Here is a 27,902-nt window from a genome sequence, read left to right as displayed (position 1 = left end):
AGGTATAGTTGGGGGCACTGTGCTACTAGGCATCGATGCAGTGTTAACAAATGAACTCCATGGTGTACTTCTTGTCATGCTCACCATTGGGATATGCATGGTAGCCGTAGTGTCATTAAGAGAAAGATGAGCTAGATCTGGGAAGGTAAAGCTACCACTTGTGGGCTCAGATTGTACTGAGGCTCCTGGAGAAACAACATATGGAGGATCAATGGGGCTCGCTGAGGGAGTCTCCATTTGTGGCAGGGTTGGTTGGTTGGCCTTTCCTGTATCCAAAAATCTCATTAGGCCTGTTGAAGGCATGTTGATCCCTGTGTTCTGTCTTTCTAACTCGACAATCCTATGGAGGACATCACAGACTTTCTGTTGTTGCTCATCTATGCTAGTAGCACCCGATGTGGATTGTAGAATATCTAACCAACCCACATGATAGGTGTGTCCAGTGTACCGATCAGTTAAAGCTTCTGCTTGTAGGTCATACTCCCAATTTTCGTTTAGGAATATCCCATCTAGGCCTGGCGTGCTGGAGGTTTCCCTTGAAGTGGAAGCATTATTGCTCCCCATAGCTTGCCCCTCCGTGACTGCTACCTTGGGAGCACTTGGTTGCTCGGCTGGCATGATTGTTGTCATAGGAGCCTTTGCTTTCAGGGCTCGACTTTGTTCTAGCCTTCGTAGGTTCTCAATTTCCCTCTCCCTTGTTGCTTGCATATAGCGTTCGATCTCTTGCACTTCGGCAAGACTCCTACCATCGGGTAGTAAAACCTCAAAGGGAGATAGTCCTAAAGGATCCGGAGGTGCAGTGGATGGAACATTCACATGCACACTCTCAAGAAGCATAGGGTCCATTTTAGGCATGAATGACGAATTTACTTCCCCACTCCCTTCATTTATTTCATTAACCGCATATTCGGAGCGAGTAGCTCTACTAAGGGTCTCTTTTAAGCGGCTAAACACGCTGGACCCGGGCCGTGGGCCCATGGCATGCATGTCTTGACTTGAACTATCAGGGTTTGGTGTAGGATACCCCTCCATGACTTCGTAGTCAGAGGAAGAATCACTAGACGCGATATGAGGATCTTGGGTCGCGCTACGTTGAGTCCCGGCCGAAGGTCCAGAACCTAGGGTGGAGGAATAATGGGTGCCCGCGTAAATGGAGGCACTACCAATATGTTCGTGCTCTAACACTCGTCCAGAGCGTAGGTTCATATGACTTGGATCCCCTGGAAGTGTCAGTGAGGGCCCGTGAAGGCTGCTCACCTAGTAATTTTGGGTGTTTTGCAACCCAAGTCTTTTCTTATTTTTTGATTTTTTGGTCCTTTTTTTCTGACCCAGATATAGAATAGAACGTATGATAGCTCAAAATGAGCGTCTCGGTCAGAGGGACGTGCCGTGCTTTACAGCCCTCCGTTTGGTCACTTTATGCCCTCGGAATCCCTAAAACCGTCAATTTCTAGTAGGGAACTAGGCTCGAATTAGAAAGTCTAAGGGTGCAAGTGGGAAGAGAAGGGAGGAGAGTGGAGGACTTGCCCCACATACTCTCATTCCCTCTTGAGGGAGTAGGGTATATATATAAGAGTGAGTCTAGTATATATCATAAGATTGAGGACTGAGGCCTGGGCCTGGGCCTGGGCTTGGGCTTGGGCTTGGGGAAATGATCCCGATCAAAATTTTAGTGTAGCCCCCCAGTCACTCACGCTTAAATATTCGGTTTTTTTTTTTTTTTTTTTTTTTTTTTTTTTGGGGGCGACGACCGCGCGCGGAAAGCAAGGGACTTGCCGATACACCGTGTGAGAGCCACAAATGGCTCCAAGCACACAACAAGACTAATCTAGCAAGCTCAAAAGAGGGCAATGGTGTGTCACTCACCGCTCTATGCTCCTGCCGTGGAGGATTCCTCGCCGCGATGAAGAAGAAGCTGCAGTCGTGCCGCGCTCAACCGCTTCGCCACCGTCGTGCCTTCGTAATGCCCGATCGCACACACACTCTCCCTCTCTCTCTCTCACACACATACACACACACACACGAGGAGGTGAAGAAGAAGAAGATGGAGATGGAGATGGAGCAAGAGCACTCTTCTATTGCACAAATGAGAGAATGAGTGAATTTTAGGTTTAGTTGGCTTTTATACGAGCACACCCCATTCACACTTGGGCGCCCATGCTTAGCCAACTAATCCCTTGAATGTCCCAGTTAGAGTGCGCCTCTCATCGGCGATCACTCTTACCCTTTTCCTATTGGTCCGACAAGCCCGGTACCTGACTCTACCAAATACATAATACACGTCCGTCGTAGGTGATGGGGTGTCCGTGAGCCGTGAGGGTTAACAATGCTACACAAGAAGCCTAGGTAGCTCAATGCATGATGCCACTCTTTATCTCTACTTGGTGTCCCTCTTTTAGCTCCTACAACATGGATGATCTCGATGCTAAGACACACAATATCGTCAAACTAGGCTACAATAAGTTCCTAGACTAAACTATTTCACCTTTGGGATGACAAAAACCCTCTGCTAGAAGGAGGTGGAGCTTTTAGGGTTGCATCATAATTTGGGTTTATACGATAGGATTCTAATCAGTAGACTCTTGGAAGTGTTATCAACATCACTTCACCTGTCCTCTGGTCTGAGAGAGACTTGAAAGATTGGCATTGGCCAAAAGATAGAGTGTTCTCGCTCCCCAGGACCTAGGACACCTATTGTGAGTTGGTTTACAAAGTAGACTGGTTTAGCCCACTGATCAAAATATGGAAGAAAAATTGGTCCGAAGAGCATTGGCAAAGAAGCGTTGAATACATGAAGTGTTTTATCTGGAAGGTGCTCTTGGGAGCCATGCCAACTCAAATTAAGGGTCATGCTAGAGGGATCAGCACTAACACTTGCTCTGGTTGTAGGGCGGCTTCTGAAGACCCTCTACGTCTGTTTAGCAAGTGTCCGTCAACCTCACAAGGACTGTCTGCAAATGAGTACGGAAGACATGGGAGACAAAAGTGTGCTTCTATTGGCATGTTAGTGCGACTAATGTAAGGTGTTGTTTGTAAGGTTGAGTCCTTAAGTGAACATCTAGGTATGACTGCTCTTCCCCCCTTTTATGGTATCCACAAAGAATATCTCGCCTAAAGCTTTGCAACCTTAGGGGTTGGGGGTTCTTGCTTTAGCCTCGGCGGCACTACGCGAACCAGGGAGGGCTCGCATAGTGCTCATAGGTGGGTTGTCTGGGGGAGGTGTGAGCTCTTTCCTTCTAGGGGGCTCCCAGGTGTGGTGGGGTCTCTTCCATGGGGGACGAGATCTGCTCGCAGAGGGCCAAGACTAACTCCGAGGGGAGAGCCGCTTGTTGACCCTGCTTGCTAACCTGAGCCCTCTCTCCTTGACGGCTTCATCGACCCATCAATTTTTGTGATGGTGGTGGAGGCCGCCCCTCCAAGGCCTGCTTTGGCTAAAATGACGATCGAATCCTCAGATTGACTCGCCGGCAGTCTTCGCAGGTGTGGCAGGCTTACGGACCTGTTTGCACCACTAGTCTTCCTCGCGATGGGGCATGGCTCCCTTACAAAATCTTGGTCCATGGTGATGATCCTCAGGTTCATTCCTCTAACTCGAAGTGATGGTCCTCTTTTTGGTTGTGATTTCTCGTCTAGTTCGGCTTCTAAGAGGTAATGGTGGTTGACAACCCTCGTCACTATGTGGCACGGTTGGATTCCAGAGGGGATCTATGGTGGGAAAAGAAAGTGGGAAGCGAAACATAATCCTAGCCGTCCGTCGAATCGGTGAACTAGGGGTGAACTAAGGGTGAACTAGGGGTGAACTAAGATATGGTGGACTAGGGGTGAACTAGGGTGGAAAAGCAAATTGCACGTCTTTTTAGGAAGATTGATTAATGATTGGAGATGAACTTGGGGTAAACTAGGCCTGAAAAGTAGATTTGCACATAATACAAGGATAGTTAAAGGGCAGTCATTATTACTTTGAGAAGGCACATTTTAAAAAGCCAAACCTTCACATAGGGGGACTCTAATGTGCACGTATAGTGAGGAGAGAGAGCTTTGAAATTAGTGAACTAACAGTAAACTAGGGTGAACTAGAGGTAAACTAAGGTTTTGTACTTCACCATAGTGAACTAGGGGTGAACTAAGGGTAAACTAGTGGTGAGCTTGGCCTCGCCTGTAAATGTGGGTTCACAGAGGTGAACTAAGGATGAACTAAGAGTGAACTAAACTTGGCTTCCTACAATATGGAATCACTTGAAGACCATGCGGGCAACGAGATCATATCGGACCTAGAGTGGGAGAGTGACTCAAGCAGTAGCAACACATGTGATCAAGCTAGTGACTCTCTGAGATCCTTTGAAGATGATGAAGTCATATCGCGGAGGACACAAACAAGGTTACCTTCCTTTGATCCACTAGCATATGTTTCTCCTATTTTCTATTCTTTTGAAAGGAGTACTTATGAGTTGATGAAGAATGTGATTAGGGATGACACTTTAATCACCTTGGCAGCTCTTAAAGCTTGTGATACTAGAGGGGTGCTAGATTTGGGTAGATGGAGAAAAATGAAGGAAGGTTTGTGCTTGGGACAACCTGAAGATGGCATGAGTTATCTTTGTTTACCCTCATCATCTTCAAAGCTCAAGATATCTTATCTCAAAGAATGGGGGAACATTTTCCAAGGTTGCCACACAAAGGGGTATGAACAAAATCACTTGGGGATAGAAGATACCATTAGAACGATCAAGTTAGAGTGGTGTGTGGACATTAGAAGACATGGGATTCCACTTGACTATGTGAAGGACCTTCTCAGTGCTTGTGAGTGTAACAGATGGAAGGAATACTTATAGGCATGCAATAGTGCCGAAAGAAAGCATACATATGTGCGTTTTCCGCATCACAAAAGTGTAGATGTATCAGAAGTAAAAGCAGCTTTGGTGGATATTATGGTTGAGCATAAAGTGAGGCTTGTTATGGTCCGTTCCAGTAAGAACCATGGTATCTCTAAGACCACTATCGATTACATTTGTCATAGAGGTGGACAACCCCATAATAAAGGTACCAAAAAGAGTCTTAGAAAAACAAAGAAGTGTGGATGCCCTTTCAAAGTCAAAGTAGAATATCTTGATGGTAACAAAAAGGCATCCATTTTGTTGTTTCCTCTTCATGAAGGACATACCCCTGGTAGTCGTGAGGATTTATACCACTTACCTGTCCACCTAAATGTGATTGAGTGTTGTATGGAAGATCTTTTTGATGTTGGCAATGCACGAAGTGTTGCAAAGATGTCCTTATCAAAAGAGCAATTACATTATGAACGGTCTTCTTCCGTTGATCAAGTGACCTTCAGATTCTTTATGATACAAAGGGAAGGTTCAATGATGTCATTTCAAATACGAAATCAAGGTATTTACTGGGCTATCTCTTTGATTCAAGTACACTTTGTAATTTCTAGTGGTGAAACTAATGCATTTTAGGTATACTTCTCATTTTGTGCTCCAAGGAAAAATTTCTAGGGATGATTGGACATGTATGTTGACCGAGGCTACAATGCTAAAGAAGCAGGGAAAGGTATCCATAATATATTGTGCTCGTTTGTGAGAGTTGTAGTGACCAAAAGTTGTTTGAGCATAATGCCTATTGAAGCTTTTTTTTTGTGAAAACATGTAGGTGTGCTACTACCAACCTTACAATCCTCATGCAACAAATGACAGTGAAAAGCCCTTTATTCTTATCATTCAAGACCAATGGATGTTGGAAATGGCTATGCGATTCTCTCGGCGTAACTCATGGGCTATTGATAGCACTTTTAAGACGAATGCATTTGGGCTACCACTATATGCCGTTGTCTTGCCAAACCAACATGGTGTGGGTATTCCAATTTGGTTTATGCTCTAATGACCCAGGATCAGACCATGAGAGGATAGCATTAGAGATAACATTATCTACAATCCTATCTAGAATGGGGAATGTTAGACCTACCGCCCTTGTCATTGACAAATCTGCTTTAGAGCTTGAAGCATTCTCAAAGGTCATCAATGGAGATGAATATTGTTGGCATTCTTATGAAACGGGACCCCGAGAACAACGTTTTTGCCACATTATTGTGTGTTGGTTCCACACAAAGAAAGCATGGGTGGAAAATCTTCTTCCAAAGGTTTGTGGACTCTTATGCAATGCATGTGTGGGTCTCTGTGCACCTTGATAACCAATTGTTCTTTTATTTTGTAGGTACCAAAGGAGCTCCAAGATCATCTTTATTCATCAATGACAACACTTATGCATGCCTTCAATGAAGTAGAATTTGAGAATCACTACCAAGAACTTCTTCAACACTATGCAGCTCATGTTAATGTGCAGAGGTATGTGACAAATGGTTGGTGTCGATGTGACTGCCCATGGCGCAAAAGATGGCCCAAGTTTGGTCGTTTATTCAACTATTGGAATGTTGACACTACCAACATAGTGGAGAGATTGTGGCAATACATAAATTATACCATATTAGACGCGCGGATCAATAGATCGATTGTGGATCTCTTGCATGCTATTGTGGGTGATTCAACAACTGGCACTAGAATGGGTGGTACTTTATTAGAGTTCTTCAAACAAAAACAAGAAATAGGTAAGACAAGCCCTCATGGATTTATTTCTCTCTTTGTTATGAAAGAGGAACCCTAAACTTGATTTGGTATTGTTACTCTAGTTGACTCAGGCCGCTACAACATCCGGGGCTCTTCAAAGCAACACACTACGCGATTACATGGTGGGGAGAAAATACTATAACTGTACGAGGGTGATCCTTTCACCTTGGAAATTGTGAATGAGATGACACTATTATTCAAGGTTCGAAGTATTTCTAATACAAGCCACTGGCATCATGTGAGCATGCAATGCAACTACTGTGATTTCCCAGATTGGGCAAGCGGGTGTAAACATCTATATGCACTTCACCTAATCATAAAAAAGTACTTTCCACACTTGTATCCCTTCATTCCAATTGTGGATGATGAGCATGCCGTTGATAAAGATCTTCAGAACACAGAAGATATCAATGAATATTTCGCAGGAAACTCAATTGAGGATGGGGTTGATGATAATGAGGTCTTGAAATGTGTAAGCGAGGTCAGAAGATACTTACAAGGATTGAAGAAGGCTTAAAGGAAAATGATCCGTCTCAAAAAGAAGTCTTGTTACGTGAACTCAACATTTGCAAGGATACCTTACTAAAGACAGCTCGCCACCGAAGGTGATTGAGATGCCTATGAGAGGAAGTATACGGCAAATACAAGCACATGTAACTCAAACAAGACTTGGGCATGGGAAGAGGCCACAAGAAGTGGAGCCAAATATAGAGGTTTATGAAGCAGGGACATCCCAACCAACAAAGCGAGCTCACGTAACTGGTATATTGCGAAGGAAACATCAACGTGGCAGGTCTCAAGTCCGATTTCATGAGACACCATGAATTTGGTGTCCACATTGTTGCACCAAAACATTCATGGTTGACCCTAGGGTTACCATTACAGGTGCAACTTGCCATGCATTATTGCCTTTATTGTCACAACATACCCTTCCGGATGGAGAGACCTACCTAATAGATAAACATGTGAGAGTATGTGATATCCCAACAAATGTAGTATGCAAGATTATTTCTTGTACATCGAGAGAAACCCCGATAGATGAGAGAGACTTTACAATGGTTCAAGACAATGGTGAAGTTCTATGTAATGTGTTTGGATCCCAATGGAGGCTTGTGCTCGTGTGATGGATCCATATTGGTCATGTATATTATTTGGTTTAATCAAGGTTTATGTCTATTTCACTTCTAGTTACACTTGTCTTGATACTCTTCCATTCAATATATGAATTTACATTTGGTTTGCAATATCGTATGCTCTAAGAATTTTTGTGGTGCTCACACCAAATCAATCCCTAGTTCACCCTTAGTTCACTTTTAGTTCACCCTTAGTTCACTTTTAGTTCACCCTTAGATTACCCCTAGTTCACTCCTAGTTCACCCTTGTCAGGCCAAAAACAATGCTCATCCCTAGTTCATTCCTAGTTCACCCGTAGTTCACCACTGTAGGGAAAAAGCTCATGCTCTCGGGAATCATTCTCAGATTAGGTCCCTAGTTTATCCCTAGTTCACTCCTAGTTCACCCTTAGTTCACCACTACATGGCCAAAACCATCCTCTCGGGAATCATTCTCAGATTTCCTCCCTAGTTCACCCCTAGTTCACCATACTGCAATTAGACTAGTTCACCCCTAGTTCACCACTGCAAGGCCCAAAACCATCTTCTCGGGAATCGTTCTCAGATTTCCTCCCTAGTTCACCCCTAGTTCACCATACTGCAATTAGACTAGGTCACCCCTAGTTCACCCCTAGTTCACCCTTAGTTCACCACTGCTAGGCCCAAAACCATCCTCTCAGGAATTATTCTCAGATTTCCTCCCTAGTTCACCCCTAGTTCACTTTAATGCAGTTTGATATGGTCCCTAGTTCACCCCTAGTTCACCCTTTCTGCACTCTTAGCTCACCCTTGGGTCACCCCTTATGCCTAGTTTGTATCACAAATGGAGGCTTGGTTGTCATGTAATTTGCATTACCTTAGTTCAAGACTTGGCTCCTTATATTTTGTAGCATATCCTTGTTACCATTTGAGCTTTTTACCCCAACAATAATTGGTCTATTGTTTCTTACATGCTCACACATTATTTTGTACATCATTTCTCACATCGTAACACATCATTTCTCACATAGCAAGAGTAGATGCACAGAGAGACATATTGGAGGAACCAAGATGGATTATATTGCACTATGCTCTCAAAAATTACATCTCAAAAGTTACATCACAAACGTTTTTCATATAATAACGCGATTTCCAACGCATGGGATAAAAAAGAGGTGCTACATAGATATCTTAGTATGGGGTGTCCAAAACACATCATCCTTGGACTCCATCAAGTCCTAGAGACTTTTTGCTCCATGCTATAAGCTCCTCTTTTAGCCTTTGAACAGATTGGTGCTTGAACCAAGTCTTTGTGAGCTGTACATCAAACATAGAGAGTTAGTGAACCATGTAAATCACTAAAAAACAGACCATCACATAAAGTTAAGTGTTTTTTCAATGAAAAACATTTACATACCCAGCTCTTTGATCGTTTGCCAAAGGCCCCAGCAAGCTTCATATAAGCCATGACATAAAACCCACAATCATGGACATCTGGTTGACGAGGAACCTAAAGACATGCATCAATTTTCAATAGTGAAAAATCATATAAATTGATCTTATCAACATGACAACACATGCGTACAACACTTGAGCCATTGACACACCTCAGGTATTTCTAGTGGTGAAAGTCCTTTTCTTGGTTTTGCCATGAACTCTTTCAAACCCTCGTTCGAACAATTGTGAGATAGAATCTCAAGAACCCTACAAGGAAAGCTCTTAGATCCAACTCTCACCCAATAACCTCTATATTCCTTACCACATACATACCCATAAACACTAGCAAGATAGGTTGTGCCATTAGAATCCGGCAATGAATTGAAGTACATGATAGTATGTGAATCCCATGGAAATTTGTCAAGCTTTTTGAAGTGATTGTTGAAGATGATATAAAGGACCCAATGGTTACTTAAACAAGACATAAATATGCAACAAATTAAGCATGACAACCAAAGGTACATCACATCACTTTCAAGCTAAAAGAAAGTGAATAAAGCATACCTACTAACTATTGGTAGAAAAAGGAACCAATGGTGAGACATATCTAAACCTTGCAAGTAATTCTTGATAACTCCAATGTCTTCATGGTGACGTAGTGTAACATAGTCATACCATAAACTATCCATGAACTAGACTTTGTCTAAAATCTCTTTAGGCAATGTGTTTTCTATCCAACTATCACCATAAAAAACAAAGACATTGCGTTGAAAACTTACATAATACACGAACTATTTTTGAAAGCATAGAAATGAGCTTTAAGCTATACTTACATCATAAACAAGTTCATTGTTTTTGTGGAAGCTTTGGCATGAGAAATATCTTCAAGCATTTTCATGTCCACTTCCGAAATTATATTAGATCGATGAGATCTAAAGTGAATCGATGATCCACTTTCAAAACTATATGTCAAAGCAAATTCAAACATTAACAAATGATAGAGAATGTCAAACCTTTAGAGGATGGTAATATTCACCTTGGTTTTATGGACTCGTTGCCATTACTACTACTTGCTTCCAAGTTAATTCCCCCGTTGTTTATCACCAAATAAAGTGGCATGTCGCCTTTGCAAAGAGAAGAGTCACTAATTTGGATTTGCTTTGACGAACCAATGGTCACCCGAATCTAAAGTATATTGACAAGATCAAGAGAAGCTAAGTAACATTATTTACTATATGCATGATTTATATGACTACATGAACAAAGTTTTACCCGTTTTCCTCTTTGAATGGACAACGAATTTTCAAGCAAGGAAGCACCTAGCGGTACGGGAGTGCCCTCTATGAATTTCATTTTTTTCCCTTGCTTCACGGGTGCAAACAAAGGACCATGACCATCATCCAATTTGAGATTTGGCTACAAGACATGCAACTCATTTAACACCAAAACATCATGCAATACAATTAGTCATTTAAATAACGACACTACATGCGACATACCAGAGTACATGCTTGCTCAATATCAACTTTCTCCTCTACCTTTTTGTCCTCTACGTTTTCCTCTTCCTTATGTATTTTTCCACCGGGGTTACGCTTCTAAAAAGAGTCGAGAGCATAGAGCAAAAAAAACTTAATCCTTATAACAAATAAAAATTGATGATTGCGATATATATGCTTACATTCATTTCGAAGCCACCATCAATCCGTTTTTGTATAGCCGCCATGCGTGCATCTTTTGTGCTCATGTAGTCCCCTAATGCATTGGCCATTTCTCTTTCTACAAAAGCTTCTTTCGATCCATTTGCTAGCTTCTCACTCTCATCGAAAGCATTCCATTTCCAAAGCAAGGACTTCTCCCTCCCTTGTAAAAACTTTGATTTGTTTCTCTCGAGCTTATAAGCCGCATCCTTGAAGCGCACCTTTGATTGCTTCTCGTATGTGTTTGCCCTTGACGAAGTCCGATTCATCATGCCTCAAGGTCGACCACCCTTGCGTAGCGGGATATCACACTCGGTGCCATGATCATCTCGAAGATGGTCCATCATATCGACCCTCTTCTCGTAACATATTTTGTTAGCCCGGCACTCTTCCGTTGCAATGCATTGCCGAGTTTTTCTCCCATTGTCACGCACAATTTCGATGTAGAGCGGCCTCGCATCTTCCATCTCTCGTGATTGTTTATTTGCGAGCTTCTTGAAGCGAGACGCTTAATCGAGTGCACTTCCCATAAAGCTTAAGGTATGGTATTAGGCTTAATGCACAGAGCTCCCGGAGCATATGAAACTATGGTATGATTTGCAATGCTTCAATGCTCGGATCATATGAAACCATGGAGAGATTTGCAATGCTTCAATGCTCAAATAAAGTAAAGCTTAAATGTGGTAATAAGCAGGGTAATAAGCAGGTAATAAGCACGGGCGCATGAAGCGAGGCCTGCAGGCATCGAAGGCGGGAGTATGGAGAGCAGGAGGAAAGCCTGGTTTTTGAACTCGGGTGCAAGGTTGTGTCGTGGCTAAACCACCTGGTGCACACTTGCTAAACCAGGTAGTGCAAGGTGAACTGGGGTGGCAGGGGCTCGAGTTGGCGGCCGAGGAGGACGCAGGACCCGTAGGATACAACTAGCGCTGCACGCGGGAACTGCCTTGGCAGGGACTCGCGTTGGCGAACGAGGAGCACGCAGGATACGCAGGGGAGGAGAACGCAGGAAGGGAGACACACAAGGAGAAAAGCAGCAAGCCCGCAGTTCGCCGAGGGCCGAGGCATAGGTCACCAGAGCATTGAATGCTCACGCTCCCCTTTCATTCAGTGCGCCGCCATCCCCTAAACCGAGGTCCCCCGCCAATCGGACGGCTCTCATCCACCCTACTCCCCCAGCCCTTGATCCCCTCTAGAATTCAGCCGTGCCACATAGTGACGAGGGTTGACGACCCTTCCCTAATTTGGCTTTACTCTAGTTCGTATGCCTTTTTTGCGAACTCTCTGAAGAAAGCATCTATCAGGTGTGTATGGATGTTATGGTTTGCAAGGTGTATGGGTAAGGGGCCCCTATAAAGCTAGTGTTTGTCTCTGAAAAGTTATGACCCTTTGTGATGCCTTGGCTGGGCTTCTGATTGTAATTTTTTTTGGTTTATTAATTCAATACTCACATTCTATGAGTTTTGCAATATATATATATATATATATATATATATATATCGCCAAATTCTCAATTTTAATTTCTTTCAACTTTGTTAAAGATAATCATGGGCTTACCACTCCCATTAGACTCAAGCCTACTAAGCTTTTTAGACATATATGGCTGCTCGATCCTACTGGGTCTATCGACTTATTAAGCGGAATCCTGGCTGATTCGACCCGACCCCTTTTCCTCTATAAGCTCACGATGGTCCCGTGCACATCCGTCGGACGACGGCTACGGACCTCAGGAGGATATGCCGGCGCAGAGAGCATACATTTCCCAGTGTTGCTAGCCTCAGGGTTTACCCATCGCCCAGTGTTTCTTGCCTTAGGTCTCATGCCAGGACGACACACCATAGAGAGAGGGAGAGAGAGAGCCTATCCGACATCCATGCTCAGCACACACAATCTTCCCTTGCGCAACCTTCTGCACGGACTGCACACACATTTGCTTCCGAGCTGAACTCGTTCTGCTCTGCGATCCTAGTTGCCGTGTCCGAGTGGAGATGAACTCGCAACCTCACGCGCATTGCGCCCGAAGCATGAATTCCATGCAACAAAAAATCTGCTTTCGCCCGTCAACTTGACAGATGTGCCATCATTCCCTCTCTCCCTTCTCTCCTCCACGTGTCATAATTCACCTTTTTCACCTCAAGCCCTAGAGAAGCATCTCATGAGATTCGCTTAAATAGACCATCTTCAAAATTGGGAGCACCTACTAGATTAGATTATGTTAGCACTATCAAGCTCTTATGGAAGACAAGTATCCTTATGAGAAGCTTAAGGGGGAAGTGATCCTTCTTCAACTTGACGTGGATAAGGCACACGACAGAATATCGTGGTTATAAATTGCAGCGGTCATGAAGGCTTTCAGTTTTGGACCTAAAATGTGTTGAATAGTGCACACGCTTGGGAAGTTACTCTGAGTTGCTCTTCAAAAAAATGATAGTGGGAATGTTTGAGGTCAAGTGATCGATCAAGCAAGGCTACCCCCTTTCCCCGCGCTGCTCTTTGTTATTGGCTCTCACCCTCTGGTAACCTTGCTCGAGAACAGTGCACCAAAAGGGGAAATTCAAGGTATGTCACTTCCTGGAGGTAAACAATTGCTTGCAAAATTGTTTGTAGAGGAGTTAAAGCCAAGTCAAAAGTGTTAAGAAGAGCCCTCAAGATGATACAATTATTTGCTACTGCTTTTGACTCACTGTTCAATACTGAGAAATCAAGACTAATCTCTCTTTCTAAAAGCGACTCATTTGACACTGCAGAATGGTTAGGGAAAGTTATTCATAAGGGCATTGTATGCAGGCACCTAGGCGCCCCTCTAGGGGTGGGTATATTGGATAAGCAAAGATTCGACCGGTTCATGAACAAGATAAATAGAAAAATAAGAAGATGGGATTTTGTGCTTCTCCCCTTCCATAGCAAAGTTACTGTGATCAATGCATTCACGATCCCTTACATTTCATTCATGTCTTTTCTACTTAAACTAAGCAAATCCAATTGGAATTTTTTTTTTGAAGCCCTGAAGCCTATCAAACAGTTCTTGTGGAAGAGCAACACTAAAACCACAACCCCTTGCCAATGGGGGAAATGGGAATGGATAGTGAGACCAAAGAATCAAGGCGCATTGGGTTCATTGACCCCATATTGCATGCAGAAGCATTATGTCCCAAGCTAGTTGTCTCATTGGCGGATCAAAAGCAGGAATGGGGATCATGGCCTAGGATATGATTAACAATGTAGATCTTGCCTCTAAGGGGAAACATGGAAGGAGGACATAGTGCACGATAAGATCTTGGCATCTCTCTGGACATTTGTGAAGCTTGGTGGCTCTACGGAGCTAGCACAAGAATGTAACAAAAAGGCTTCAACCTTGGATTGGGGGTTGAAGTTCAGATACTTTAGGGGCTCCTCTCTACATTGATCCCCCTGGTTCTCCAAACTTGGAAGAGGTTCCTTGAATCTTTTTGAAGGGAGGTTGCTCGCCAAGTAAGCAACAAAGGGATCTCTAAACTCTCTCACCTTTGGGATGATAGAAACCTCTGCTAGAAGAATGTGGAGCTTTTAGTGACTCATCATAATGTGGGATTGTACGAAAGACTTTTGATCAGTAGACTCTTGAAAGTGTTTTCATCATTCCCCATCACCCGTTTTTTGGTCGGAGTCAGATTGGAAAGCCTAGCATTGGCCTAAAGATAGAGTGTTCTCGCTCTTCAAGACCTAGGATATCTATAGTGAGCTGGTATACAAGAGAATTGGTTTACTTCAGTCACCAAAATATGGAAGAAAACTTGGTTGGAAGATCATTGGCAAAGAAGTGTTAATGCCCTCTGGGAGATCAAATGGACTAAGTACATAAATATTTTTATCTGGAAGGTGCTTTGGGGAGCCATGCCTATTGGAATTAAGGTTCTCATTGGAGGGATAGGCACTGACATTTTCTCTGGTTGTAGATCGGCTTCTAAGGATCCCCTATATCTGTCTAGCAAGTGACATGCCTTGCGGGGTTTGGCCGCTAAAGTCTACAAATGGGTATGGAAAACATGGAAGGTTACCTTCTTTAGAGATGACCTAATCCTGAAAGGACGCAGCTTCCAAAGCCAAGTCGTTCTTGTGTGCACCCAATTCACCAGATTTTGAGCAAAATACTAAATCCGTCCAAGTTTACATAGTTTAGTACTCAAAACGGGAAAAAAAGACAATCTTTGATTTCAAATTTCCAAGTGAGGCTTTTATGAATTCTCTAGCCCCAGTTTCTTTAGCAAATCTATTTATAGACTATTTATAGTTTGTCGTCCGTGTTTATTCTAGCTACACCACATTCCTTTAGTGCTTATCGTGTTCACTCGGACAATGCCTTAACAGTAAAACAACACTTTTTTTTTTCCTTTAGAGGGCAACTCCGCAAAACAATGTTAGTAGAGGATGAAATACTATGTCAAAGCTTTTTTTTTTCCAAAACTCACAATTGTGAGTGAATTATATTTATCAACCCAAAAAATTACAATGTCTTGTCATGCTCGTGTTGAGCCATGACATCATCCAGGGACCATAATTACATCGGCAGCGATCCCAACCAACTCGCCCCCTTATCCTTGATACAAAAGGTCCATCATCATGTTCTTCTGCGATCTTTTAATTAGCGATAGCCAAGATTTTCCCCCATCCTAGGTATACCCTCTGCTGACAACAAGGCACAACGTAGTCCTAGATCAATCCTCCGAGTGTTGCTTGCGCCCGAGCGTCCAAATTAGCACTTTGCTTTCTTGTATAATTACTATGTCAAAGCTTTTATGGTAGCTTCAAAAAAAGGCGAATCAAATTTGTCAAAGGCATGAGTTTACTCAATTCTCCTTCATGGAAAATGCCATCAGAGCCAAGCATCATTGGAAAACATACACAATGGGAGGAGGTAGATTTAGATAGTAAGATAGAAGAAAGGACAAGAAATCAGTTCCCTTGTGTGCCACAAAATGCAAAGAACCCTGCAAACTAATTCATCCAAACTCAATGATACATAGTCCATCATTATATACCATATTATCTACTTAGTGACTACCAAGGTAATGCTCATTGAGAACCACAAAAGTCTGTTCAGACCCAAGAGGGTTTTCTTAAGAACTTACATGTATGCAGTGTCAAAAACAACAATAACAAATAGGGAGAGAAGGACAACGCAATGACATGAGCACAGATCCATTATAAGGAAAACCCAATATCAGCAAAAGAGTGCAATACCAACCATAAGTCAAAGAGGTAAAAAATCATTAATTGTTGTTTTCTAGAAAAACAAGCCCCCTTTATGGGGTGATCAATTTTAGCCATGCCGGCTTCAAATAGGTGAAGCAAACCACCAATAGTCCACAAAAGAAACAGGTTGTAGGGTTGATCCCAAGCAAATCATGACCAAATTATATGTTACAACAAGCATTAGAGGAATGTTGAATACCTGGGTACGATCACCTCCTCCTCCACCGTCTTCTTTGATCCTTTAGTCCTGGCAAACCACTCTTCCTCTTTTGATGAAGAAAATTACAAAATGCAATACACAGACCTTACAAAATGCATGGAGGACTAGCTGAGCTCCAGAGGGGCTCACCTCATTATATAGATTTGCCAAGTTTCCTACAAGATCTACATTTCCCTTTCTTCATCATCACCACAAGCAAGCGCTCGCCAGCTAACACACATACACACACGCACATGCACACAGAATCATAAATAATCATTAAAAGTAACTAATTTATTCCTCCAAAATATGGGTTGTGGTATACTACAAAGGCCATTTCCCATAAGAAACGAACTTGAAGAGGAACTTGAACCAAAAAAAAACCGGAGGGGTCAAGGTTTTGGAGGGTTTTTTGCAAAGAAATATTTTTACAATGCACACAAAGACACACATACATGTGTGTGTACACGTGCGCGTGCATGCGTTTCTACATTAAGATAATACTCATACACAAAAGAGCATATTGTTCAAAAGACTGCTCACTTTAGATATTAAGAAGATGGCTTACACAAAAACAATTTTGTATTCGACTCACTTTTGTACAATATGGTCAAAATCCAATAACATTCCAATTACACTATACATCAGAACTAAACCAGTTTAGAAAGATGAAATAAGCCTTCATCTCCAAGGTTGGACCCCAACTTAGCTAAACTCTTTAACACTAGGTTGGTAATGGGACACTTTTATGTCCTATTAAGTGACCACTTTCCTTGAATTATATCAAGAGTTTCAAAATGGATTTTGAGGTGCTATCTATCTAGAAAGTTGTCTCATGAGCTGAAAAAAACTCGACATTTTTTTGTAATATCAATTCCATCTTTAACCTTGTCCTTGCACAACATTTCACAACCTAAACTGTGTAAAAAAACGGTCCTGTTTTTTCTTTTTTTCAACTTTTTGCAACTATACCACTCTAGAATTTATGTTTGTGAGGTCTATAATGCTAGAGAACTATCTTTAGCAGTCCTCAACATGTCTTGATGCTTCTAGGGAGAAATAACTATTAAAGTTGTAAGTTATGACCAAATTACAAAAATTATCAAATCCTGGTTTTTAGCCAAGTTTAGCTCTTCTATGATTTTTTTTGTGGATTTCATGATATCCAAATGCATTTTTTATTTTCTATGTCGCATATTGTAACATAAAGCTAATATTCCTTGAGTTTTGGGGCACCTAATACCCTATTTTTCATAGTACACAATGATGGTTGATTTTTTCAATTATAGAAGAAAATGAAACATTCTAGTATATTAATATAGCTTTTTCAATATTGTTAGTTTCTTGTGACAACTACATGCATTTTGTAGGTAGTAACCATATCTAGTCATAAGGATCAAATTTGGCTAGATATTGAATAGTTTCTATGGGATTCTACAACTCATAATGTTGAACCCAGTTTTTTCATGTTTGCTGTATTTAGCACTTCATCTCTGTCCCCAAGATTCCCCTTGGTAAGAGATGTATTATTTTTTTGACATCCTCCATGGCTCCTTATGAACATAAAGGACAATAGGGAACTAAGAAAACATGCATATATTATATGTATTGAGCGTGGCTATAGAAACTTTGATAATAGGCTTGCAGAATGGTAAAAATTCAACGTTTTGTACCTATTTATTTTGGCAAAACAAAAACTAGTGAGTGAGAAGCAATCATATATTCTGATCACCAACCCATTGAAGTTAACTAGGGAATTTATATCAAGTCCTACAAAAATCCATAATCTTATTTTTATGCAACAAAATGTAAGAAATGACTGTTTTGATGAAAATGCATTGGTCCATCAACCTTGGAGGCTTGGTGTGACCAAAAGATGAGAAATTTTACAAGTTTCTTATTTTTTCGTGTGTAGTAGGCCTTGAACTATAACCTCATGAAAGGATTTTACAAAATAAGTGGATCTACTATGGTTTTGGAGGTTTTTTTCAAAACCTTGAAAGGACACTTTTATGTCCTGTTAGGTTACCAACCTAGTGTTAAGCAAAGACATAATTATCACCTACATCCATATAATCATCACACTGACTTTATATATTAAGAAGATGCTTTGCACAAAAACGATTTTGTATTTGACTCACTTTTGTACAATATGATTATAAAGCAATAACATTCCAATTACACTATACATCAAAACTAAACCAGTTTACAAAGATGGAATAAGCCTTCATCTCCAAGGTCGAACCACAACTTAGGTCAACTCTTTAAGCAAAGACATAATTATCACATGCATCCATAAAAACAAGATAACACATTTGTTAGCTTTCGATATGTTTTATAGTCGTCAAAGAACCTACCATTTGTTATCATTGTCCTACTTTAAAAAGTCTAGACAAAAACTAATATCTTATCAAATGAAAGAGTTTGTTTTGAATTCCTTACATAAGATTCTTTACCCATTATTACAAGTAATTCAATTGAATTTTCATAAGTGTTATTTTGACTCTTGATTATCATCAAAAGGCCATCACCCCTTTTGATGGAGATGGCAATAAGTGTTAAAAGAAGTTTCAAGAAGAGTGTAATCATTTTACTTTATTCGATCTACTTTATTTGATCCCATCCCTAAGGTTTAGAAAACCATCTTATGAAGCTTACAGCATTAAAGATATAGAAAATTTTCTCAAAAGAAGCTTCAACCTTCTTAATGCACCCATCAATCACCATAGAAGCCAAGTAACTAAGTAAATTAGAGTGCTAGAAAATCCCCTAAAAACAACAAATAGCCTTGGTACACCAATACAGGTCAAAAGATCTTAGTTTAACCTCAAAAAAGTATATAATTCTTAGCATGGTGGAGAGTGATAATTCTATGTAAAACTGCAACATAAGTTATGTAGAAGCTCCAAAATATTTGCATGACATCTACTATGATCACAATTATATAAGAAGCCCTAGTGGGGCAGCAAATGCAATCTAGTTAGTATAGATCCAAAAGCTTATTTTTTCAAAACCATTATTATCGTAAAGAGAGGTCCAAAAAATCGAGCGAATAATCATACCCTATTCACAGCTCAAACCTTAAGAGGTATAGATCCAAAAGCTTATTTTTTCAAAACCTTTATTATAGTAAAGAGAAGTCCAAAAAATCGAGCCAATAATCATACCCTATTCACAACTCAAACCTTAAGAGGTAACAAAGCAAGGATTAAGATGAGAACTACCTACCTCAGCCAAATCATACTAGATGAGCAAAACCTTATGCTGGTCATATTAGATCACATACTCAAGCAATGCCAACATAGGAACTATTAGAATAAAGAAGTTTATGCCAAAAAGCTAGCATCAGAAAAGTAGTGTCATCACAAAACTAGAGTATAATACCACGAAAGTAATATTGATTGTTTTACTATTTACAAGATTCAAGAATCAGTACATCAGTATAATGAGTACACCATCCTAAGAACATGCCTCAACCTACTAGCACTTTTAGAGAAATGTACAACAAAAATTTCAGAGTTAATGCCCAGTCCCCAACCACTTAACAAGAGATCGTCAATATCATATGGTGCTTCAACAAAAAGCCTGACCAAATGACCAACAACCAATAAATGAAAATGAACAAAAATAAGAGTAGTAAAGAGCCAAAGATTAATGCACCATCATATATATGGATCACTTGTCTGAGTCACATCCCCAGAAATGTCTCAAAACAATCAAAGTGCCAAGACATTCCCAAGCCCAATGAATATCTTGGTAAATCAATACCAGTAGAAGAAACACTTTCCACAGCCTACTAGTGAGATCAGGAAAGAAAAATTTACTAGAGGTACCATAAACCAGGAGAAAACATCTTCCCATTAGAGGTTCAAATATAGGTTAGAAGGTTGTAATCTCATAATATAGTAAGCAAACCAAGAGGCAACAAAACCTAGAAGGGCATCTAATTAGATGCAAAATTCCAAATCCCAATAATCAAAACCATTTCTCGGCTCAAACCATGAGAGGTAACAAGGAAAGGATTCTCCATAATACAGTAGTCTACGAGCCAAAACTCTTAAAACCAACATAAAGCACATCATTCAGATGAGTACTACAAACTCAGCTAAAACATTCCCTATGAGCACAACCTTAGGTAGACCATATCAGAGCAAACCCTCAAGAAAAGCTAGAAAGAAGAAGTTTTAAGATCACTAGAGCATATTAGACTCAGTAAGTACAAACGTCATTATTGAGCAAGTGACAAACACACAACATAATCCTAGCCAAAAAGGATCACACAATTCAGTCATCAATTAGGAATAAGAGGCCATAGAATATGTGAAACCCCAACTTAGTTTTTATAAAAATCAAAGTGCTTAGGACAAAAACAAAAAACACCTATAGGTCTTTAAAAGCACCATTTTAAAAGCCAGTCAAAGACAATTACTCCTAGAAAAATAGCAAGATCAAAGCCACTTGGTAAGGTAAAGGTAAGGCCCCGTAGTAAGTGTAGAGAGGTTGAAAAGCACAAAAATCAAAGTTGTTATATTTAGGTCTATATCAAGTACTTTAAGAGCATATGAGCATATCAATCATAAATTGCAAAAAAATAATCAAATTTCATGAATTAGTGTCAAAGAAGGCAAAAATGAATGAACAAAAATAAGCAGATTATGAGCCAGTGTCAACCAGGCACAAGTCATCAACATCATCAAAATTTTAGTTAGACTGGAAAGCCAAGACCATTTTAGGCAAGGCAACCTACCTCTAGAGAACAAATCTATAGACCAAGGTATTGCTCTCCATAATCTGCACAAAATCCATAGTAAGCACCTAAACAAGGCCCACGATCAGAGAAACATTAAGGATCATCACAACCCGACATGTTGGTTAGGAGCAATAGTCCTATACAAATTGGGGGGGGGGGGGGGGGGGGGGGGGGAGATTTTTTATGCTAAGACCAGTTTTGAGATCAGTCTCCTACTTATGAAAACTTTTTTTTTTCGAAACATCATAGGACCACCAAAAAGGCCAACAAATCATAAACCGGAAACATTTGTGATTTTACTACTTTCTAAGAAATTTAGGTACCAAGATCACATAATTATTTTATGTATATGTAATAATCTCATCAAATAACCTTATATAAGAGCCAGAGTTCTTCTTGTCCCACCCAGATTAGAACTTACCCAACTAGTCATAATCCAGATTTAGACAAGCCACATAGAGAGCATAGGTAGACCATTTTTTGACTACAAGGCCGACCATAATTTATGATTCAAAAACATGTAAAGAAACTTGGGAAGAGGAAGCTTCCCCATTGTCCAAGATAAAAAATAGAGCTTGCAGTAAACACCTCATAGAAAATCCTCAAACCAAGGTACTTGACTCACTCTACTCCTTAGAATTTCTTCAATCGTGCTTTTCTTACAACTATTTCATTGATTGACAACCAAAAAATAGAGATCTCAAGGCTAAGTGAGGGACGACCCTCACCTTTTAGTAGAAAGTCCAATGTCTGAGCTAGAAGAAATCGGTAGAGCCCTTCAAAAATAGTACAAATTCAGCCCTTGATTCCAAGCAAGAATTAACCACGGTAACAAAAGTGTACATGTTAAGGTAGTGCACTAGAATACAATAAACAACAAGGGGGACATCCATATAAGTAGGGTAGCATAGGAGGAGACAGACATGTCATTAAGGTGTTGAGTGATTACCAATGAGGAGTACAATCCCAAAGTCCAAGGAATGCCATTGAATATAGAGATCCCTTCAAGCCGCATTAAGTGAGATGGGGGAAGAGCCAATGTCTTAGCAAAGCACCATACCATACATATTTGCAAAACTAAGATGATATCACCTTTAACGGAGGACTGAGTTGATAACCAGACTTGGCACAATAGCAGTGGAGCAATTACATTGGATGTAGGGATGTGATTGTGGTGGAGAGTAGCAAATTGAAAGTAGAATTGCAGAGACTCAATATGGGGCGTGAAAGTAGTAGTGTCATCAAAGTCGGATGTGAGCTACCAAGAGGGTAGAGGTGAATAAAACACAAGTGGACAGTCTCACCATCACAAAAGCTCTCCTAAAAGTTTAGCACAAACAATAGACTAGGAGGCCACACAAAGTGGGGTCAAACCACACCAAGCACTCCTCATTCGCGTTAGTATGGCAAGTGAGTAGGAGGTTTTTGGTCCTATGACTTGGCTGGTTTTAGGAAAAAGGAGCTACCATTTATACATCCTCATGTTAGATTTCGTATCTAACATTGAAGTCTTTTGTTTTAGGTAAAGACTATGAAAGGCATCCACACTAGTTTTTATTGGCTCATAAAGCCCTAAAACTCCTACTGGGGTATAATGTTCTTAGAAACATTGTTGGATACACTTTAAATAGCAATTATCACTTTGATATGTCTCATAAGCATGAATCATGCTATACTATCTTTCTTTTTTTTTGTACAACAACTCGCTTGACTTTAGACTTGATTTTTTATCTCACCAACTTGATGAAGCAATAGGCCCATGCTCAATGAGCTTATTTCTTTAACATTGACTATGGTGCCTCATAATGGGTGGGCGTGCGCGCGCGCGCACACACACTAATGCTACTTGGCACCACCCTTATCTCACCATTCAGCTACCTTCAAATTCATTACTCTTATCCACCATCTCCTACATGAGTGGTTAGCCCCATCACACTTTGCAATACTTCAATCTCTGGTGGATCTAATGGGGAGGCTATCTACCTTCAAACAGATACTTGTGCTACTTAAATGGCCCTCATCCTTTGGCTTTGATACTATCTCTCCCACCTATTTTGGGTCTACAAATCAGTTTTCTCTCTCGGTTGAACTTACCTACTTACCCTTCAAAAAGTATTTTCCTATCTATATTCTTGGGTCTTTTTCCCTCTGCATAAAAATATATCTCCTTAATGCTTTACACATTTAAACCCCTATATGGTGCCTATCCATTGTGAATAGGAATCCCTCTGTAAAGTCACTGCCCAAACCACTTAAGACATGTCAACCAAAACGGAATTACCGATAGTGGGCATGTCAGAGACCAAAGACAATATAGTAACCCAAAGCCATCATCTCGACCAGCCTGATTGCCTAGGAAGGCCTTGTGTTTAGGATGTGTGTGTTTTACTGAATTAAGATAATGCTTATACACAAAAGAATATATTCTTCAAAATACTACTGGCCTTGGACATTAAGAAGGTAATTTGCACGAAAATGATTCTGTATTCCACTCACTTTTAAACATCATGTCAAAATGCAACAACATTCCAATAACCCTATACATCATGACTAAAGAAACTTAAAAGGATGAAATAAGCCTTCATCTCCAAGGTCATTTACCTAAACCTCTTTAAGCAAAGATATAATTCTTACTTGAATCCAAATAAACAAGCCAACACATTCGTTAGCATTGGATACGCTTACACATGTCAAAGAACCCATCATTTCTGATCCTTATTCTACTTATAAAAATTTAGACAACAACTACTGTCCTACTAGGTCTCCCCAATCTCGGAAAAATAAACACACTTTCAAAACATCTTAAAGTGCGTAAGTGAAGGGTAAGTTTAGGAAATGCAAAGACACATGAAGGTGGAAAGTCAAAAGACTTTTTGTGTCCATATAAAGAGGTGGTCTACTTCACATTGGTACATTTGTATTTCTTTTATCCTTTATTTTCCTTTTAGCATTTCCTTCTCTCTAAAGTGTCATTGCACTATGTACTTGCACTACGTAGGTAGTGCATTTTTTAAAAAAAAAGCCATTAGGAATACGTTAAATGAAAGAGTTTATTTTGTATTCTTGAGATAAGCTTCTTTACCCATCATCCAGAGTAATGCAAGTGAATTTTTATAAGTTTTATTTTGACTCTTGATTATCATCAAAAGACCATCACGCCTTTCGATGGAGATGGCACTAAGTGTTAAAAGAATTTCCAAGAAGTGTAGTCAGTTTTCTTTATTTGATCCCATCCTTAAGCTTTAGAAAACCATCCCATGAAGCTTAGGACATTAACGGTATAGCAAATGTTCTCCAAAGAAGCTTGGATCTTCTTACTGTACCCATCAATCACCATAGAAACCAAGTAACTAACTAACCTCAAAAAAGTAGTGACAAGAAATTCCATAAAGATAACAAATACCCTTGGTACAGCAATACTAAAAAAATACCATTTTTAGCCTATTGCTAAACACCCAACCAATCATTCAAATAAGTTCATAAGGTATTAGTTTAGCCTCAAAAAAGGTTATAATTCTTAGCATGCTGGAGAGAGATAACTCTATGTAAAATTGCAATATAAGTTATGCAGAAGCTCCAAACTATTTGCATGACATAAGGGAGAAGCACCTAGGCACCCAAAAATGCAAGCAATGAAGGTAAGAGCCACCGGCATTTAGAACGGGTGAAGGTGTTGTATAGTAACAAGGAGACAATCTACTATGATCGCAATCATATAAGAAGCCATAGGGGCAGCAAATGCAATCTAATTAGTATAGATCCAAAAGCTCATTTTTTTCAAATCATTATTGAAGTAAAGAGGAGTCCAAAAAATCGAGCCAATAACCATACCATATTCACATTTCAACCTTAAGAGGTAAAAATGAAAGAACTCAAATTGTAATATGTTAGTTTAAGAGCCAAATGCCAACATAATGCAAACCAATCAATGAGAATTTCCTACCTGAGCCAAATCATCCCAGATGAGCAAAATCTTATGCTGATCATATTAGATCACATACTCGAGCAATGCTAGCATAGGAAACAATAGAATAAGTTCATGCCAAAAAGCTAGCATCAAAAAAGTAGTGTCATCAAGAAACCTGAGTATAATAGCATGAAAGTAATATTAGTTATTTTACTATTTACAAGATTCAGGATTCTGTACATCAATATAATGTACTATCCTAGGAGCAAGCCTGAGTCTACCAACACTTTAAGAGCAATGCACAACAAAAAATTTTATATTAGTGCTTAGTCCCCAACCGGTTAAATAGAGATCCTCAATATCATTTGGTGTTGCAACAAAAAGCCTGAACACATGACCAGTAACTAGTCAATAGGAAAATCAAGAAAAATAAGAGCAAGTAAGAGCCAAAGGATAATGCACTGTCATAAATAGGGATCATTTGTCTAAGTCACATTTCCAAAAATAACTCAAAACAATCAGAGTGCCAAGACATTCCCAAGCCCAATGAATACCTTTGTAAATCAATACCAATAGAAGAAACACTTTTTAGAGCCTGGTAGTGAGATCAAGGAAAGCAAAATTAGTAGAGGTACCATAAGCTTGGAGAAAACATCTTCCACTTAGAGATTCAAATGTAGATTAGAAGATTGTATCAGAATATGGTAAACAAACCAGAAGGCAACTAAACCCAAAAGGGCATCCAATCAGATGGAACACTACAAATGCGAATAATCAAAACCATTTCTTGGCTCAAACCATAAGAGGTAAAAGGCAAGGATTCTCCATAATACATTAGTCTATGAGCCAAAACTCTTAGAGCCAACATAAAGCACATCATTCATGATGAGTAATGCAAACCTCAGCTAGATCATTCCCGGTGAGCACAACCTTAGGTAGACCATATCAGAGCAAATGCTCAGGCAAAGCCAGAAAAAAGAAGTCTGACAAATAGTCATGAGAAAGCCTAGCATCAAAAACTTTTAAGATCAGTAAAGCAGATCAAAGTCAAAAAGTTAGGAAGGTCATCATCCAACAAGTGACAGACACATTTCAATCCTAGCCAAAAAAGATCATAAAAATCAATCACCAGTTAGGAATGAGAAGCCAGACAGTAGTTGAAGCCCTAGCTCTCAGTTTTTTATAAAAAAATTCAAAGTGCTTAGCACTGAAACCAAAAGCACAAACAGGTGTTAAAAAACCCCATTTCAAAAGCTAGTCAAATACAACTACTCCTAGAAAAATAGCAAGATCATAGCCAATTGGTGACGTAAAGATAAAGCACCCATGTAGGTCTAGAGAGCTTGACAAGCATAGTATATGAATCAAAGTCGTTCTACAAAGGTCTATATCAAGTACTTTAAGAGCATATGAGCATATCATCATAAATTGCAGAACAATAATCAAACTTTGTGGAGTGGTGGACATCAAAGAAGGAGCAAATGAATTAATAAAAGTAATCCAAATTATGAGCCAGTGTCAATCAGGCACAAATCATCAACATCATCCCACTTTTAATTAGATTGAAAAGTCAGGACTATTTTAGATAAGGTAATCCACCTCTAGTGAACAAAGCTATCAATTAAGGTATTGCTCTCCATAACCTGCACAAAAACCACAACAAGCACCTAAACAAGGCCCAAAATTAGAGAAACATAAAGGATCGTCACAACCTGACATGTCGGTAGGAGTAATAGTCCTATACAAGTGGGGCCGAGAGAGATTTTTTATGCTAAATGCAGATCTGAGATCAGTCTCCTAGTTATCAAAAGCAATTTTCTCAGAAACATAAAATGTAGGACCAAAAAGGCCAACAAACCCATAAACCTTCAAAGTTGCCATGTCAAGCTCAATAATGAGCATAGTCTAGGTGAGGAAACATTGATGGTTCTACTACTTTTTGAGAAATCCAAGTACCAAGATCACATAAGTCAAGGTTCTTCTTATCCCACCCAGATTAGAACTTACCAAGTAGTCATAATCCAAATTTAGCCATTTGCCAAAAACAAAGAGAACAAAACTTTTAAGAGGAGAAAATTGAGATATCTATGCCCAGATGCTCGAAAGAAGATGAATGCATAGTGAGCTTTATATCCTTCCACCAACTTCTTGCCTCCAAGAATCTTTTTTACAAAATCGACATTAAGCTGCTTGCAGTATGTGAGATGTCTCCATGCCTAAGAACAGCAAATGATACTTTAATATTACCAAGGTAACATCACCTAACTCGGATGCACATTAACCACATGAATCCACAAAATATACTAAACAGTCACTTTCTCAAAAATTGTGTTCATACATTTTTTATAACAAACACCTCGTTTCTCTAATTGGTTTTACTAAAGAACGATGCATATTCATTTTCTTATAGCTTTTATATTTTATATCCTCATGCTTTTTGAAACAATCCTTGTGTACTAGTGCTTAGAAAGACCTTAGGTTTAGTCTAGTCCTACTTACATACTTTGGGACCTATTTATAAATGGCATTGTACTAGGTAGGAAAACCTACAAAATAGAGGAATTGTACTGCATTTATCTCTAGAATTCTAAAGAACTTTCCAAGTTCTCAAAAACAATTTTCTTGAGGCACTGCGTGCACTGGTAAGATTGTCACACTTATGGACATGGAAATTATTTCATTTCTCCTCTTATGTCCATGACCTCTTCAAGTCCCCTTGCCTTCTCTTCCCCCTCTATTTGACTATTGTGTAAGTCATGAGAGGTATAAGTGTATATTATCGCTCCTCTGAGTATTTTCAGGTCACTTTGGCTCCAAAAGATTAAACGAAGACCACCTTTATCCTCTGTTGCCACTAGGACGTTCACCTCTTGAAGCTACACTCATAACTTGACAATTCAAAAGGATACCACACCGTCCTCAAACGAAATTGGAAAGCTGTGTTGGAATAACAAGGCACCGAAGGGCAA

General features: G+C 40.0%; 2 protein-coding genes, 1 long non-coding RNA gene and 1 pseudogene across 3 annotated transcripts in view; 1 reads left to right on the top strand and 3 right to left on the bottom strand.

Annotated features, from left to right (window-relative positions):
* Positions 1-5,222: 5,222 nt before the first annotated feature.
* Positions 5,223-7,929, top strand: LOC147434122 (uncharacterized; annotated as a pseudogene).
* An 881-nt stretch (positions 7,930-8,810) lies between these two features.
* LOC147434121 (uncharacterized) lies at positions 8,811-9,542 on the bottom strand. Its single transcript, XR_015185238.1, has 3 exons — positions 9,322-9,542; positions 9,132-9,224; positions 8,811-9,031 (listed from the first exon to the last, which is right to left on the bottom strand). It is a non-coding gene; the product is annotated as an uncharacterized LOC147434121 (long non-coding RNA).
* Positions 9,543-9,743: 201 nt separating this feature from the next.
* LOC147434120 (uncharacterized) lies at positions 9,744-12,160 on the bottom strand. The gene is made up of 4 exons (XM_086489892.1): positions 10,830-12,160; positions 10,651-10,746; positions 10,424-10,567; positions 9,744-10,336 (listed from the first exon to the last, which is right to left on the bottom strand). Exons 1-4 carry the CDS (start codon positions 11,118-11,120, stop codon positions 10,184-10,186), a joined length of 684 nt encoding a protein of 227 aa, XP_086346018.1. The 5' UTR covers positions 11,121-12,160; the 3' UTR covers positions 9,744-10,183.
* A 14,610-nt stretch (positions 12,161-26,770) lies between these two features.
* The window catches only part of LOC147434117 (transducin family protein / WD-40 repeat family protein), a 112,448-nt gene continuing 111,316 nt past the window's right edge, over positions 26,771-27,902 (bottom strand). Inside the window, exon 14 of the mRNA XM_086490711.1 lies at positions 26,771-27,149. The gene's annotated coding sequence lies outside the window, so the exon portion shown is untranslated. The remainder of the gene's footprint in view (positions 27,150-27,902) is intronic.

Source organism: Adiantum capillus-veneris, chromosome 19 (assembly GCF_014529385.1).
Source record: "Adiantum capillus-veneris isolate H3 chromosome 19, ASM1452938v2, whole genome shotgun sequence".
Classification (NCBI taxonomy): domain Eukaryota; kingdom Viridiplantae; phylum Streptophyta; class Polypodiopsida; order Polypodiales; family Pteridaceae; genus Adiantum; species Adiantum capillus-veneris.
The sequence above is the reverse complement of the archived record's forward strand: the minus strand, read 5'-3'. Positions and strand labels throughout refer to the sequence as shown.

Bases quoted from the DNA above. Each gene is read 5' to 3' on its own strand.
- LOC147434120 (XM_086489892.1), bottom strand. From the start codon at position 11,120: ATGATGAATCGGACTTCGTCAAGGGCAAACACATACGAGAAGCAATCA. The intron at 10,747-10,829 runs GTAAGCATATAT...GACTCTTTTTAG, and splicing joins ATGGTGGCTTCGAAATGAAT to AAGCGTAACCCCGGTGGAAA. The intron at 10,337-10,423 runs GTAAAACTTTGT...AATATACTTTAG, and splicing joins CCATTCAAAGAGGAAAACGG to ATTCGGGTGACCATTGGTTC.